At 43.2% G+C, this 16,446-nt stretch overlaps 1 protein-coding gene across 1 annotated transcript in view; it reads left to right on the top strand.

Moving 5' to 3' along the window:
• Positions 1-16,446, top strand: part of LOC144783951 (uncharacterized) — a 266,569-nt gene that overhangs the window by 26,271 nt on the left and 223,852 nt on the right. The window contains exons 6-8 of the mRNA XM_078662679.1: positions 2,014-2,035; positions 13,242-13,272; positions 14,144-14,228. Of these exons, the coding sequence (XP_078518805.1) occupies positions 2,014-2,035; positions 13,242-13,272; positions 14,144-14,228 (138 nt within the window). The remainder of the gene's footprint in view (positions 1-2,013; positions 2,036-13,241; positions 13,273-14,143; positions 14,229-16,446) is intronic.

The following is a 16,446-nucleotide window of genomic DNA, read 5'->3' as shown; positions in this document are numbered from 1 at the left end:
GGTACCATGGGTGAGTCACCAGTTGTGAGGCTCACTCACAATAAAAAGTCAAAAACAAGGGGATCAACCCATAGTGCACTCCTCTGGACAGTTATTTATAGTGAGCTGGAATACGAGAGGAATGCTGGACAAGATTAAGTGGGGCGCAGTGTTCCATCAGGCCAAACAAAACACCCTGTCTGACCCGGTATGGGTTTGTACACACATTCCACGCAGGCTTTATGTGGGGCTCACAGGGTGTGGCTATCCCGAGACACAGCAGGATCGTGTTTACGCTGGTGCAGAAGTGGACTGACATCCATGGTAGATACATATTTGTGCATGGGATTATCGCCGGGGAACACATAGGTGAACATGCATCAAAATAGTCAATAGCGATTCTTAAATTCCGATTTTTAAGGAATCGCAATTAAAGGATCACTATTGCCTATGCATGTTGGAATCGCAAAAAAATTTGCGATTCCTACACATTCCTTAATTGTGACTCGCAAATTGCGAGTCCCAATTAAGGAATTACTTCCCATTCATTCCTGTGAGCCTAGAGGCCCATAAGAACGAATAGGAATTGCATACGCAATCGGCGAGTACCCAATAGGTACTTGCAAATTGCACATGCAATTTCAAGGGTACAAGGGTGCCAAAAGGACACCCTGTTGCACCCCTGAAATTTCCATTTATCCACATGTTGCGCACATACATGCCCCAAGAGCATGTGTGTGTGTGTAACATGGGACTTTGAAAAATGCACCACAGTGCATTTTTCAAAGAAATTGCAAATTATCATTAACTTGTGATTGACGGTAATTTGCGATTCCTATTTGCAAAATCGCTAAATTTTACTAGTTAATGCATTGCAGTGAAATGCAATCGGGATTTAAGTAATTTCAAATTTTGCGATTACTTAAATTGGAATTTTTGCATTTGGGATGATGCTTCCCAAATGCAAAAATACCTGTCGCAAAGGGGCATTTGCGACCGTTTTTTTCCTTGAGGCACATAACACCACGGATACCAGCTATACCTTTTTCTCCCACAATCACCCCTCATATTCCAGGATAGACTACATATTAATTCCTCGTGCTTTTCTGCACAGAGTACCGATGGCAACAATCTTTCCCAGGGGTTTCTTGGATCACTTTCCTGTGGCAGTTCATCTCTGAGTCGGCCTCCTTTCAGGTGGAGGCTCTTAGTGTGGCACTTGCAGAGTCCTGCATACCGCACGCACATCCACAAAGAGCTTCATGGCGAAACGCGTTGTTTTCTGCTATTAAAATTCACTTATGCACCAGCATCCTGAGTTGTCTGGGTACGTTTTTTGTTTATGGACAAACGCTGCAAAAGATATATATATATATATATATATATATATATATATATATATATATATATATATATATATATATATATATATATATATATATATATATATATATATATATATATATATATATATATTGACATGTTGGTAAACATGTTAAAATAGGCTCCGTCCTTTGTCATATACAGGCTCCAATCCTCAAACCTCAACCTTAGTTGACTTTAAGACACGGACAAAAAGATGTTCATTCTGCTGCAATCGAGGCCTCAATCAGCCTCATTTTACACTGTCAGAGCCCTCGATCACTCAAGTTGACAACGTCCATCATGTTCAATGAGTATCTTCACTCTATCTTTAGATGCACAAACTGCCCTGTATTTGCTTCAAGTACTACACCAACTCTAGAGATACAAACCATCCACATATCCTATAAGAAGACCCATGAAAAGCAGCTGGTGCCTGAGAGCTGGTGATAAGCACAAGTCAGTGATGCGTACAGAAAAACAATGACTTCATGGAAATGTGGAGTCCTTGAGCAATAGTAGATTGTGGGACTTACAATGTAACTCTTATCTCATGTAAAGTCCTTGCTTTGAATATTTTGTTCATTTGTGTTGTGATCTGCTAAGTTATCATCAGTTTTCATTACTCTGAATGGCACTTATGCTAACTTAATTTTTCCACTTGTTTTTCAGTGCACCTTGTACCCCGCTAACAGTAAGTACACGCAGAGTTCTTTTCGGTCCTTCTACAGGCTTAAACTTTTTTTTAAAGTTTTCACATTGACAGTAAGTGTGGGTGTGTCCACTAGCTGTAATATCTCTCATTCTCAAACACTTGTTGTGGCCAATGTTTTACAAACAGTAGCTATACGGTCTCCCTGTACTACAGTAGGAGATTTAGCTAAATATGGCAAACTGTGCCCAATACCAGGCGCACTTAAAATTACCATTGTTGTTAGTAATCAACTACAGCTCACTTTCATAGTCCAATACAGGACACACTTAAATGCTATTCAGAGGGAATACTGTCAAAGTCAGCTTAGACGCTTTTTAGTGCAGAGGTCCCCCCCCCAACCACAATAGATTGAGATAGTTTAAATGCCCAATCCCATACGGACGTAAGAAGAAAGTGAAAAAAATACTTTTAGATTAACAGGAGGCAGGCTTGTTGGTTATACGAAGAGGACAACAGTAGTTTGTCAGAGATGGAAAGCTTTGTCATCTAATGGGTTTGAAAACATTTGTTTATCAATTGATTTGAAAAGAAACTCAGGAAAAACTACAAATTGCTGACCTTTTTTGAGTAACACAAATGAAAAAAACCTGTGATGTTTCACTTATTATGCAGAAATCTTCCATAAAACTTTCATTTGTAGTGATGTTTTTATTTAGATTTCGTTCCTTGACAGTTTTTTTTAATACATTTCATCAACGTCGAGAAGTTTTTTTTCCCCATTACTAATTCTGATGTCACTGAGTCAGTGGAGGTAGAAAGATGGTGGCACATGACCTACAAAGTTCACCTATTATCTACTTACTCGAGTCTGGCCACTTTCTTGCTGGTAATCCCGCAAATTTCAGTCGCTTTTTATATCATTTATCTATGAAAAACACACAATTCAGACAGCCCAGACCGGGCCCAAAACACAATTCAAAAAGTCCACGTCATCAAGGAAATTTAAAAAGAGTAGGGTTACTATATATATATTACCTACTGGCGGTCGCCAGTAGGTATATATAGTTAGGATTTTTTCTCTATGGGATTTTTGAAAATTCTATGTCTAATAACTTTGGCGTTTGTGGACGGAATTGGCTGAAATTTTCAGGAAAATGGCACATTTTGTTTCTGAGTAGCCCTTGAAAATTTGGGGGGGGTTCGTCAAGGGGGGGCCGAGAAAAAAGGGGGGTCCCAAAACGTGTTTTTAACATTGAGTTTTCCATAGGGCGGTTGGCCTCACTTTTAGCCCGAACGGCTGAATGGATTTGCACGAAACTTGGCAAAATTGTAGGGACTGGTAGCCCGATGTGCCTTTGCTAGGTCTCAATATATGTGCTTCAGTGGATTTTGAGAAATTAACGTTCAAAAAAAGATATATATCTGTAACAGCGGACCGGGCAGCGCTCCGGTTCGCGGACTTTTCGCGGTACGGAGCTTTGTGAAGCGAAGCTGATTGGTTCTCCGGCGTCTGTGAACATTCCAAACAGTCCGTAGCGGCCGCCATCTTGTCTCTCGGTAGGATCGAGAGACAAGAGGAGTCCAAAGCGAAGGGGCAAATGACCATAAGGGGGCATAGTAGATCCTCGCTGACCCCCTAGGTTTGATGTGGATGTTTTAAAAGGGCCCCGCGGGGCAAAAAAAAAAAATAATAATAATAATCGAACGGCTGAATGGATTTGCACGAAACTTGGTAAAATATTAGGGACTGGTAGCCCGATGTGCCTTTGCTAGGTCTCAATATATGTGCTCCAGTGGATTTTGAGAAATTAACGTTCAAAAAAAGATATATATCTGTAACAGCGCTCCGCTTCGCGTAACGGAGGTTTGCGAAGCTGATTGGTTCTCCGGCGTCTGTAAACATTGCAAACAGTCCGTAGCGGCCGCCATCTTGTCTCTCGGTAGGATCGAGAGACAAGAGGAGGCCAAAGCGAAGGGGCAAATGACCATAAGGGGGCATAGTAGATCCTCCTTGACCTCTTAGGTTTGATGTGGAGGTTTTAAAAGGGCCCCGCGGGGCAAAAAAAATAATAATAATAATAATCGAACGGCTGAATGGATTTGCACGAAACTTGGCAAAATTGTAGGGACTGGTAGCTCGATGTGCCTTTGCTAGGTCTCAATATATGTGCTTCAGTGGATTTTGAGAAATTAACGTTCAAAAAGAAGATATATATCTGTAACAGCGCTCCGCTTCGCGGAGATAAAATTATATCTGTATTACCTAGCTGTTGCTAACACCAGTTAGCGACGGCTAGTAGGAGATAGCGACCATCTTGGGCCCCACTTTGCATGTGAGTGATATTTATCACTAATGACATGCAAAGTGGGCATGCCAAGATGTTAGCGACTGGAAACAGTCGCTAACATCGCTATCTCCTATTATCAACTTTTGGAAATATTCGCGATAAGCGCGAATATCTCCAAAAGCTAGCACCTGCCCTGAGCAGTTCTTAGCCATGTTATCCAATGGGAGGTGGATAACATGGCTAAGAGCATTAGCTCGGTAATGCATGAATATCGCTGAGTTTTCAGCGATATTAATGCATTGCGGTCGTTTTTTATCGTATTTGCGATAAACCTTGATAATAGCAAGGTTTATCTGCGATAATTTCTGACGATGCTTAGCGGTAAAAAAATCGTTGCTAAGCATCGTTAGGGATAAATATCGCTTAACTTTGGTAATATGCCCCAACGTCTGTTAACGTTCGATTCGAAGGAAATCAGGAAGTGTTGAAAAACATTGTCTGCGCCATCTTGCCTTTTTTCAAATGCCACATTTTTGTCGTGCACGGCAGTCATTTTAGATGCCTTGACCAGACCCACTCTGTGCACGCTGTCGATCCTTAGCATGGCTCCCCACCCTCGCAAGCATCTCCCCCAGGCAGTGGTCACCCCCGCTCTCTGTCTTATGCATGGGTAATAAACCACCCCCCATCTGCGCTGCTCTTCCCTGAGAATCACACCCTGTGCCCGCCCGACACCTCCCTTTCGCCCTATTCACTTCCGCACCCTCTGACACTCCTTTTCCTCTGTGTCCGATTGTCCAGGCCGGTCCTAGGGTATCAGCTAGCCCTGCAGATGTAGTTTATGGCCCCAGCTGTAAAGAATCACCCCTCTTCAAAGGAGTTATAGTAGATCAAGGCCCACACTCGATGAGATCCGTCACAGCAGACGCGTTCCTATTATCTGAAAACCATCCTGTATTGTGATTGGGGAGGGGACCGAGCCTGAAGCGGAAGATTCCAGGGATGACTCTTTGTACATCAAAGTTTTTACAATTATGTGTCACATTAAAAATATATAGCACTCCAACAAAGTAGTAAGATTATAAAACTTTAATAACTTATAAATATATACAAGAAAACAAAAACAGTAATAACATATAAACATTTTTAGGGAAAAACAACGAAGTAGCGGTCGGCTGTGCGAATAGTCCCAACGCAGCACAACGTCCAGATTTCTGGCGTGGGGCGTCGCGGGGGGTGGGTCATCAGTAGCAAACTGTTGTGCGAATAGTTCCAAGGCAGCAGAACGATGGCACCAAGGTGATGTCCAGTAAGTTGCCGCACTGGTTTTGGTATCCTACAATGCTGCTCCGAATAACGGCGTGGGGCGCCCCGGGGGAGGCGGCGTGAACGGGCCTCTCCAGGTGGAGTCTCGTCTGTTGTAGTGGGGTGCCCCTTTACCGTTTCAGTTGCCATTCCGTCCGCTTTTGGTCCACTGTGTCAAAAGCCGCAATTCAGCTGAGTTGCGCCCACTCTTGCGGTGCAGCGATAGGCGGCTGTCACAGGACTCTCAAAATGGCGGCAGGCTGTTTCCTTTTTGGGCCTGGTCCACTGAAATGGCCCTGGGACACCTTGGAAATCGGACGCTTGTCTGCTAGGTCTTGGACCCCATTCTAGAAAGCGTCCCCTCCGCCTTGAAGATTCTACAAAAGTCTTGGGGGCCCCCGACTCCTGCAGGTTTCCGGTGGGGAGCGGCTGCCATGATTGCTCGCGGAATGACCACGACGGAGCTACGAGATGGTGGTGCTCTCATGCTGACGCCAGCTTCAGTCTGAAACATCCAGAAACAAGGTGGGGCTTTCATCGTTTGGGAAAAAAAAAAGTTTTCATCCAATGAAAAGTGTTGTTTTTAGGTCATATGATCAAGCCTTCCATCATTAGGAAACCAAAAGTAAAATGAACCAATGAAAAGTTTTATAAACAAGTCACATGACCTGTTATGCGGCATAGGGTATAAAATGCGGAGAAAATACGTTGGCACGTGAGGCGGCGTCAGTAGCGGACCGATGTGCGAATAGGCCGAAGGCAACACAACGCGCCAAGATCCGGCTGGCACCGAGGTGGTGTCCAGCAAGTTGCAGCACTGGTGTGGCCATCCTACAATGCTGAAAGTCGGCGTGGGGCGCCCCGTTGGCCTGTGAGTTTGCGTCAGTAGCGGACCGATGTGCGAATAGGCCGAAGGCAGCACAACGTGCCAAGATCCGGATGGCACCGAGGTGGTGTCTAGTAAGTTGCCGCACTGGTGTGGCCATCCTACAATGTTGAAAGTCGGCGTGGGGCGCCCCGTTGGCCTGTGAGATGGTGTCAGTAGCGGACCGATGTGCGAATGGGGCCAAAGGCAGCGCAACAATATTTTCTGACTAGAAGACACCACAAGGCGCTGAGATGCCAAGATTCGGATGGCACCGAGGTGGTGTCTAGCAAGTTGTGGCACTGGTGTGGCCATCCTACAATGGTAAAAGTCGGCGTGGGGCGCCCTGTTGGCCTGTGAGATGGTGTCAGTTGCGGACCGATGTGCGAATGGGGCCAAAGGCAGCGCAACAATATTTTCTGAATAGAAGACACCACAAGGCGCTGAGATGCCAAGATCCGGATGGCACCGAGGTGGTGTCTAGCAAGTTGTGGCACTGGTGTGGCCATCCTACAATGGTAAAAGTCGGCGTGGGGCGCCCTGTTGGCCTGTGAGATGGTGTCAGTAGCGGACCGATGTGCGAATGGGGCCAAAGGCAGCTCAACAATATTTTCTGTATGGAAGATACCACTAGGCGTTGAGATGCCAAGATCCGGATGGCACCGAGGTGATGTCTAGCAAGTTGCTGTACTGGTGTGGCCATCCTACAATGCTGAAACTCGGCGTGGGGCGCCCCGTTGGCCTGTGAGGTGGCGTCAGTAGCGGACCGATGTGTGAATAGGCCGGAACCAGCACAAGGCGCCAAGATCCGGATGTCACCGTGGTGGTTTCATAGTTGAGAGGCACTTCATCTGCAGTGGGGCGCCGAGATCCGGATGGCACCGAGGTGATGTCTAGCAAGTTGCTGTACTGGTGTGGTCATCCTACAATGCTGAAACTCGGCGTGGGGCGCCCCATTAGCCTGTGAGATGGCGTCAGAAGCGGACCGATGTGCTAATGGGGCCAAAGGCAGCGCAACAATATTTTTGGAATAGAAGACACCACAAGGCGCTGAGATTCGGTTAGCACCGAGGTGGTGTCTAGCAAGCTATGCAGCTGAGTTGCGTGCGCACTTGCGGCGAATAGGTCGAAGGCAGCACAACAATGTTTTCTGAATAGAAGACACCACAAGGCGCTGAGATTCGGTTACCGCCGAGGTGATGTCTAGCAAGTTGCCGCACTGGTGTGGCCATCCTACAATACTGCTCCGAATAACGGCGTGGGGTGCCCGAAGGGGGGGGGGGAGGCGGCGTGAACGGGCCTTCCTAGGTGGAGGCTCGTCTGCTGTAGTGGGGCGCCCCTTTACCGTTTCAGTTGCCATTCAGCTGAGTTTCGGCTGCTCTTGATGCTACAGCGACAGGCGGCTGCAACAGGACTCTCAAAATGGCAGCCTGTTCTTTGGATTTGGGCCTGGTCCACTAAAATGGCCCTGGGACACCTTAGAACTCGGACGCTCGATTTTTTTTTCCTTTCCTGTACATGCAAAAAAAGGTAAATGCCCGGTACGTTACACGCTTCATCTGCCACGATGAACTCTCCAGAGGAACCGAAAAAATATATAGTTATGGTAACTATACCATGCATCGTCATATGGAGAGGTGGCACCAATTAATTATAGTGCTGCATAAAAGAGAGATTTGGAGGAGAACCCCTGTCCTGCTAGTACATTCATCAAATAAGTGGCACTGACAGCATCAGAGGCAAGGGAAACGGTCCCAAATATTTAGAAGAACTTTGGAAAGATTAAAATGACATGTTTAGATTGTGGCAAATTAATTTCATGTGGACAGATGAGTGTTACTCTAATAAATACAGCATATGAACATCATCATAGTCGATGGTTGGTAGAGACATTTTGACTATATCCTGGACCTGCCCGTCCTCGCCCAAAATGGCGCCGGAATAAATGGGACTCGTAACTCCTTGTTGTGTACTGGTTGCAGAACCTTGAAATCACGAGATACGTATGCAGTTTTGAAGCACATGGCGGGCGGGGACGAGAATTGATTGAATATTTCGACATCCCTATTGATATTAAGTTCTGATGTGTTATTGATTACTGTACTATTGAAAGTTCGAATTAACGTCACCCATGGTACTTGCCCACAAATGTATATCTAGATAATTTTATTGTAACTGGCCCTGTCGTATTTTAATTATAAAATGTACGTCCACCGATTCCGTAACTGTTAGACACCTTAGTTCTTGCAACCTAATGGCCCGCCCGTTACGTTCCTCTACAGTGTAAATGTCTACTCATCATATACGATTACAGTTTGCTCCGTGGCCAGCCCACGTGGTTATAGGCTCGTATTTGTATAATGAAATTTTCACAATAAAGGTTTTTAAAAGAAAACATGGTAGTAGTATATACATTGGTAAAGTTTTTAATAATAGTCACTGTTTTAGAATCATTAAAAGGCAAGTGAAATAAAGCAGACCAATTACATGAAGGGTAAAAGGTATAATACGAAGGAACGCAGTAAAGATAAATGGTCAAGGGCTGTTGTGTTTTCTACTCCTGCAACATAAAGTGATCGATAAGAATCTCATATTCAGGCGTATCGGCGACTAAGACAGCAGGTCGACCCTCTTTTGCTCAACGGCTCCGTCATGGGACGAAGAAACGCTCTTTTTCTCGAAAAAAGAATATATTTTACTTGCAGGACAGTTGTAAATTTTCCGGGAAAGTACATTAGCCTGGAACATTATTTCATATATTTAAGAAAAAATAATGTTCGGAAGTAATAAAAAGCGTAATTTTTAGGTCATATGACCAAGCCTTTCATCATTAGAATAAGAAAAGTAAAATGAACCAATGAAAAGTTTTAACAAGTCACATGACTTGTTATGCTTACGTTACGCGCTGCGCGCCCCGGATGACTTCCGGATGCGCTAACGCGGCGCGTCATATGACGCATTACGCGACAACGCAGGTCCAGAATATAGTCAAAATGTCTCCACCAACCAGCGGTCGGAACACAACCCCTTTCAGCAGGCTAAATAGTTCTGTTAAATGACAACAGAAGGGACAGGCAACAAGAACCATCAGTCAAAGAGGGGAGGGCTAGTTCTTCTCTACCGGGTTACATTGGGGCGCTACCGGAACTGATCGAATTGGTAGTCTACAGTGTTTCTGGATGTTTCAGACTGAAGCTGGGTTTAGCATGAGAGCAGCACCATTTCGTAGCTCCGTCGTGGCCATTCCGCAACCAATCATGGCAGCCGCTCTTTATCGTTATTTTGGGCGGGGTGGGTGGCGGAGCCGAGCTGTTTTGCAGCCATCATTGTGTGGAGTTCAGTTCATCTCACTAGTTTTATATTTGTCATGAGGGATTGTTCCTAATGTTTCTATTTTAGCGAGGTCAAAAAGAGATCCCATTAGTGGCCTACTGATTTTGCTCGATTCCTTTTCTTTTTTTTTTACACGATTTTTCGTTATCTGCAAAGACTAAACAGAGTATTGCGACTCTGTGTTTGTTTGTAAATAGAGAATGAACCAAAGAGAACCAATTCTAAAACAGTAAATACTTGGATAACAATCAATCAAATGGAGAGAGAAGCAGGCACGACGTATTACAACGGGGGTAAAGGCCTGCGTTAACTACCTTTCACTATCTGCAAAGAGAGAGTACTCCTAATAGAAATGAGGGGGGGGGGCACCATTCAAAGCAGATCAGTGTGCATAAACACGAAAATGTTTTCACTTACCACGTACTTGACATTCGACAGCTTATGATATTTGCTATTAAAAAACCATTGAAATTCACCGAAAAAACCATAGGTTATAGACCATATATAGTTAGGAATTAGCATTTACAAAACCTTGAAAATTCACTGAAAAAAACATAGGTTATAGACCATATATAGTTAGGAATTAGCATTTAAAAAACCTTATTTTACTCACACAAAACCATTGAAATTCCATATATAGTTAGTTGCACTAACTATATATCGCGCACCCGCAATCCACTGCTGATCATGTCACATATTACATCATTCATGACATGGTCAGTGACATCACTGATGACATCACTGATGACATCTCAAATTACATCACTGATGACATCACTGATGACATCTCATTTGACATCAATGACCACATCACTGATGATATCATTCATGTGACAATACAATGCATCTCCTCACATTTTAATATAACCTCTGTTTCACCCAGTGTTAAATACAGAGTATAATTTTTGAAACCATTGACACACCAATACTAGTTACTACATACGCACTCACTGATTCCTACGTCTACACACACATTCACTCATTCACCCATACAATCATTCATACATACAATCACTCATGTTTACAACACTATCATATGCACTCATACACCTATACAGACACTCACACTCTGCCACTCATCCATGGAGTTACTCACACACCTAGTCAGTCCTGTAAAGAATCAATCACACTTCCATTTTCTTGTCTATACAGTTAAACATAGAGCACCTTACATTTTCAAACATATACTAACACATACTTACTTTCTTATACAATCATTGATACAAGTACACATTGATCTGCACAGAGTCACACACCTCCCAGCCAGCCACACACACACTCAGTCTCCCATACAAATACTTGGACAATCAATCAATAACCCATATAGTTAATCATATAGCTACTGATCAACACATGCAGCAGTTTACAGAACAACAGACATAATGATGCACAAATTAAGACAGTTTAGTCACTAACCCATGCACTCAGTGAGACACATTTAATCACTCACTCATACATTCAGTCATGCACCTACTAAATCCTTCGTCCAGACACTTATACATCTACTCATTCTTCAATATGTAAAACATATTTAAACTTTACAGAAACACACAGTCACTGGATGATGTCATCAGTGATGTAATTTGAGATGTCATCAGTGATGTCATCAGTGATGTCACTGACCATGTCATGAATGATGTAATATGTCACATGATCAGCAGTGGATTGCGGGTGCGCGATATATAGTTAGTGCAACTAACTATATATGGAATTTCAATGGTTTTGTGTGAGTAAAATAAGGTTTTTTAAATGCTAATTCCTAACTATATATGGTCTATAACCTATGGTTTTTTCAGTGAATTTTCAAGGTTTTGTAAATGCTAATTCCTAACTATATATGGTCTATAACCTATGGTTTTTTCAGTGAATATATATATATATATATATATATATATATATATATATATATATATATATATATATATATATTAATTCTATACAAACCACACGTGTAAATTATAGAATACATTGAGCACTCGAAAGTTTAATGGGCAAACTCGATTTTTTTCATTGAATTCATAAACTGGCCTCACTTGAAGGATTTGATGGAAAATATATAAACTTCTGAGTACACACGTCGTTTGTGTGTGCCCACATACCCACATGCGCACACGAATAAATATCATTTTATTTCGGTGGCAAAGTAACACGCTTCCAAACTCAGAGGATCTTGTTCACATAAAACCAATGTTTCAAAGGTACACATTTTATGCAAATGCACAATAACATCAGCAAATGACTCACCTACAGGACTTGCCAAACAGAGCATAACGATATGGATGGGTAAACGACACTAATTTCTACAAAAATAAGAGGAAGGTTTCTCACCTGGCAATAACCCCAAACGTGCATAATGATGTGGAAAAGTAAACATCCACTGATAAGTTCATGGTTACAATATTTTGTAAATGTTCGACAGAGTGCTACATCCCTTCGTAAATTAAAGTTGCATATCTATGTGTTCTGTTACACATCCAAAGTGTTTTATTATTTTATTTCCTAAAATGAACCATATAACTCCAGATATTTAGTTCTATAATGCAACAGAATGCTTCCAAATAAATTGTGTAGTCAGATAGGCGTCCCCCAAATATTACACAAAGTGTTCAGAGCAAATTGTAAACAGACATTAGCCATAATTGTATAGCTATATATGTGGTTTTATATATATATATATATATATATATATATATATATATATATATATATATATATATATATTCAAACACACAAGTTGCCCTGTTTGGGAGGCCACACTCGGGAGGGTTGAAACACAATTGCTGCCCGTGGCTCTGTGACAGTCTGCTCCACGCCAACCCCTTTGCTTGCCAGACGCGTTTCGGGCGTGGCTGCCGCCCTTTCTCAATGGCTGCACAAATGGAAAACAAGACTTCAATTTACACACCTGCCTTTATTCAAAATTAATAAGTCCCGCCCATGTGGGCTGTTGCAAGGCATTCTGGTTGATGTAGTGCCTGCCCATAAGACCATTGCAGGTGTAAGCCCCAGTGGGCGTCTCAATATATATATATACATATATATACATATAAATACATATATATTTACAGCGTGAACAAGGGCTCGTGTAGCCTGAGACGCGTAGCTGTTTTTCCTGTGCTGAATAAAATCGTTGCACCTGATCTTGTGGTCCGTCTCCTTTCTCGCTGGTTTTGCTGGATAACTTGCCGGAAGTGTTGTGGAGCTTTTCTTGGATATATATATATATATATATATATATATTATTATTATTATTTTTCTTCAACTGCTGACTTAGTGCCACGATGCAGACAGGAAGTGGAGTGCCATTGATTGATGTGAAAGTGCCAGCACTTTCTGAAGCCCTGTGTACCTCTGATGAATGTTAAACGATCAGTACATGGAGCATGTGATACACTCTTGACACAAGTGCAAGTGATTTGTGTTTGACGCTTTTCTTCTGTTTTTCCCATTTTAGGCACAGTACTATGTAACGGTTTCATCGACAGGTAAGAATTTATTACGGCAAAGTTATTTTTAATAATTGTAGCCAAACCTACTGTCAAAATACCACAAGACCAATGGACCAAACAACTTTCAGAGAGTCCCTCCCTCACAACTACTAAAACTGGTGGAAAAGTTTATAGGACTTTAAGGTGAAAAATGTTTGAACAGCAAACACATAAATTAACTTAGAAAGCTGATTGAACCTATTTGTTCTCACTTTGAATGGCCAGTATAAAAGAATGAATGGGTGTGCCAAGCAATGCTTAATTTGAGCCGGTGGCTCGGCACCTGCACTTAATTGTGAATACCTGCGCTTCAAACTGTCTGCCACAAGGTGGCGTTGTGTGACTAATTTCGATATGACCATAAAAACAGGTAATTATTACTACAACATTTAAAAAAAATTAAGAAACTATTATCTGAGCTGTGATTACATCATGTTCTTGCAGCTCTTGCTTTATGAAACAATACAAGCTAGATCTTGAACCTCCGCGCTACCCTTCTTCAGGTGATCAAGCTGCAGGTTCACTAGATTTAGGGCCTGAGTACGAGTCTGGCGGTCCTGCGGCAATGCCTTTCTAAGACATACATAGGTGCCTTTGAAAGGCACCGTCTAAGGGCCTCCACGCCGCCCGCCAGACCACAATAAACGAGTAATCTGGCAGGCGGCGGCCCCTTTTGGCAGTCCTGGAGCTGGGCGGTGGCTTTGCAGCCCGCTCCAGCACCGCCAAACTTGTAATAGGGCCCTATGTCCAGGTGGTGGTTTGGTGTTTCTTTGGAAGACAGATGCTTGTCACTCACAAATGGTACAAAAGCTACTGTGATAAAGTGTTTTTACAGATATGTCATCATTTGCCTTATTTTTCCTTTTAGTAAAGGCCTAGCGGGTCAGTTGGCAGGTGTGTTCAACGAAAGTGAAGCCTGTGATTACTCCATCAAAGACTACGCTTGTGTCACAGTGAGTACCTCCCACACATACCACTGCTCCTCACAACAATGCACCTCCAGCAAGCTGCAGCACTCTGTGTACCTTCTGGTGGAGAGTGGATTGACATTTCAGATAAAGTGCTCCAGCAGAGCATTTTAGCCTGTCTGAATTCCGAGAAATGATCTGATAAGAAGGGGTGGAGGCAAATTTCAGCACTTAAAGTTCTTGTTTGTTGTCAACAAAATGCCCACGGCCAACCAATAGTCCATCCATCTTAGGCCTAAGTGGAGGTTTGATGACAACCTTTGTAGAACAATTGAGCGAACACCATTGGAAGGACTCGGCACCTCTGTTTTTACTCCTTGAAGGCGCTGTGTATCTTTTCAAAGGGGAAACAGCCTTTACAGCGAGGTTTTCACCTTGTTTAGCCTTTACAAGGCATTTTTTAGCGCGAATATTTTTACTGCGAATATGCATTTAAAACGCATACCAATACAATGCATTTAAGGTAAGTTGGTGAGTGTGGCGGGGGTTTCCCCACACAAATACATTGTTTTTAAATGTAAAAACAATTGGTGGTATTGGCATGCGTTTTAAATCTATTGTCGTGGTAAAAAAAAAATGCATGCTAAAAAATGTGTGTAAAAGGCATGCGAAGTAATTGCATGCGATGTACCGTCGTACAACCTTTTAAAGTTCCTGTAGGAATTTCAGACACTGATGCTTACACGCATTGAAGATAAAGATATTGAGTTTAGCTCTGCACCTCATACTGATCCCCCCTGTCAAAACACCATATATATAAATTAATGGAATTGCTGCTTTGGGGCATCTGCCATTCAAGCCTCATATTCCCAGTTTAAAGTTTCGTCTGGCCAGAGAACACAATAGGTTAGGTTGTCTTGTCTTGTAAAGCGCATGGCTACCCCAGCAATGGGGCGTCCCAGCGCTGTAGACCACTGGGGAACACGTCCTGGCTTTCCCTGTGAGATGATCCCTGCTGGGTATCTCCAAGGTGAAACCAGGCATCCCCAGTGTATGTGGGGGGCGGTTGTGGAGATGAGGCAAGCTAATGCCCAGAGTTGCCGAGTGTGATCCCTGGTTAGAGTAGGCACCGAAGCGAGAATTATCGAGTCCGCTGACCCTGGTCCACGACCCTGCCGCGTCAGGAATTGAACCCTGGTCCCGGGCCATCCTCTGCTTCCGGGTCTGCCGCCTCTAACCAGTGAGCCACACCACTCCACTAGAACATGTCAATAATGGCTCCCTTAAAAGGACATGGACTAATGGCTAGAGCGACTGACCTCGAAGCTGGAGAACTGGGTTTGAGTCGCGGCAACGACACTCCTGTGATTCTGGGCAAATCACTTAATCTCCCCGTGCCTAACCAAATGAATGTGTCCTTCTGTTACGAAACTGGTGCTCGTGTAAAGCGCTGTGGTACCTGATACCTTCGGGTCGAGTTCACGCTATATAAAACCCTGTTAACAAAAAACCCTCCATGTGCACCTGAGATATCACCCTTGATGTAAATGAACATAGACACCAATCAACTGTCTGGGGCCATCTATGGTTTTATTAACAGATTGTGAGCATATATTTTAACATCAAAACAATTCTCTCTTGCTCCTTTTAAAAGGTCCCAGCCCCTTCCTCACTCTAGCTCATGTCCCAGCTCCACAGCTCTGCTTCTCTTTATATAACCCCCTTTGCTTTCTCTCAAGAGACCCCTTGATAGAATCTAAATATTAGGAATGATGAGGGGGGACTCCCTACTGAGGGTGCAGTGCTCACAGATGCAGTTTTCAGTGGAAGCAAGAAAGTAGGCACACATTTGGAATGCCCCCCTCCCCTTTTGACCCATGCTGATGATGACACCAGGCGAGTAGGCGCAACCCTACTTCGAAGAATCCTTCCATCTATCTATCCATCCGACCAATTCACTCATCCTTTCAACTTTGCCTCCATCCTTTCATTTTTCCACCAATTCTTTCATCTTTACACCATCCATTCATCCTTTCAGTCATTGATGTCTTGTCTCCCACCATCTTTTTTTAATTCCTTCCTTCCAACTTTCCTTCTTACCTTTCGCCTTTCCTTCCACCCTTCCTTTCACATTTCTTCCTCTCTTCATTTCGTTCTTTCACTCTTCCATCCTTATCATCTTCTTTCTTCTGCCTTACTAATTACCCCTCTTGGTTTTATTACATTTTCCTCTCACCTTTTTCTCTCACTTGATTTTTCCATT

The sequence above is a fragment of the Lissotriton helveticus genome, chromosome 10 (assembly GCF_964261635.1).
Source record: "Lissotriton helveticus chromosome 10, aLisHel1.1, whole genome shotgun sequence".
NCBI classification, from domain to species: Eukaryota; Metazoa; Chordata; class Amphibia; order Caudata; family Salamandridae; genus Lissotriton; species Lissotriton helveticus.
The sequence above is the reverse complement of the archived record's forward strand: the minus strand, read 5'-3'. Positions and strand labels throughout refer to the sequence as shown.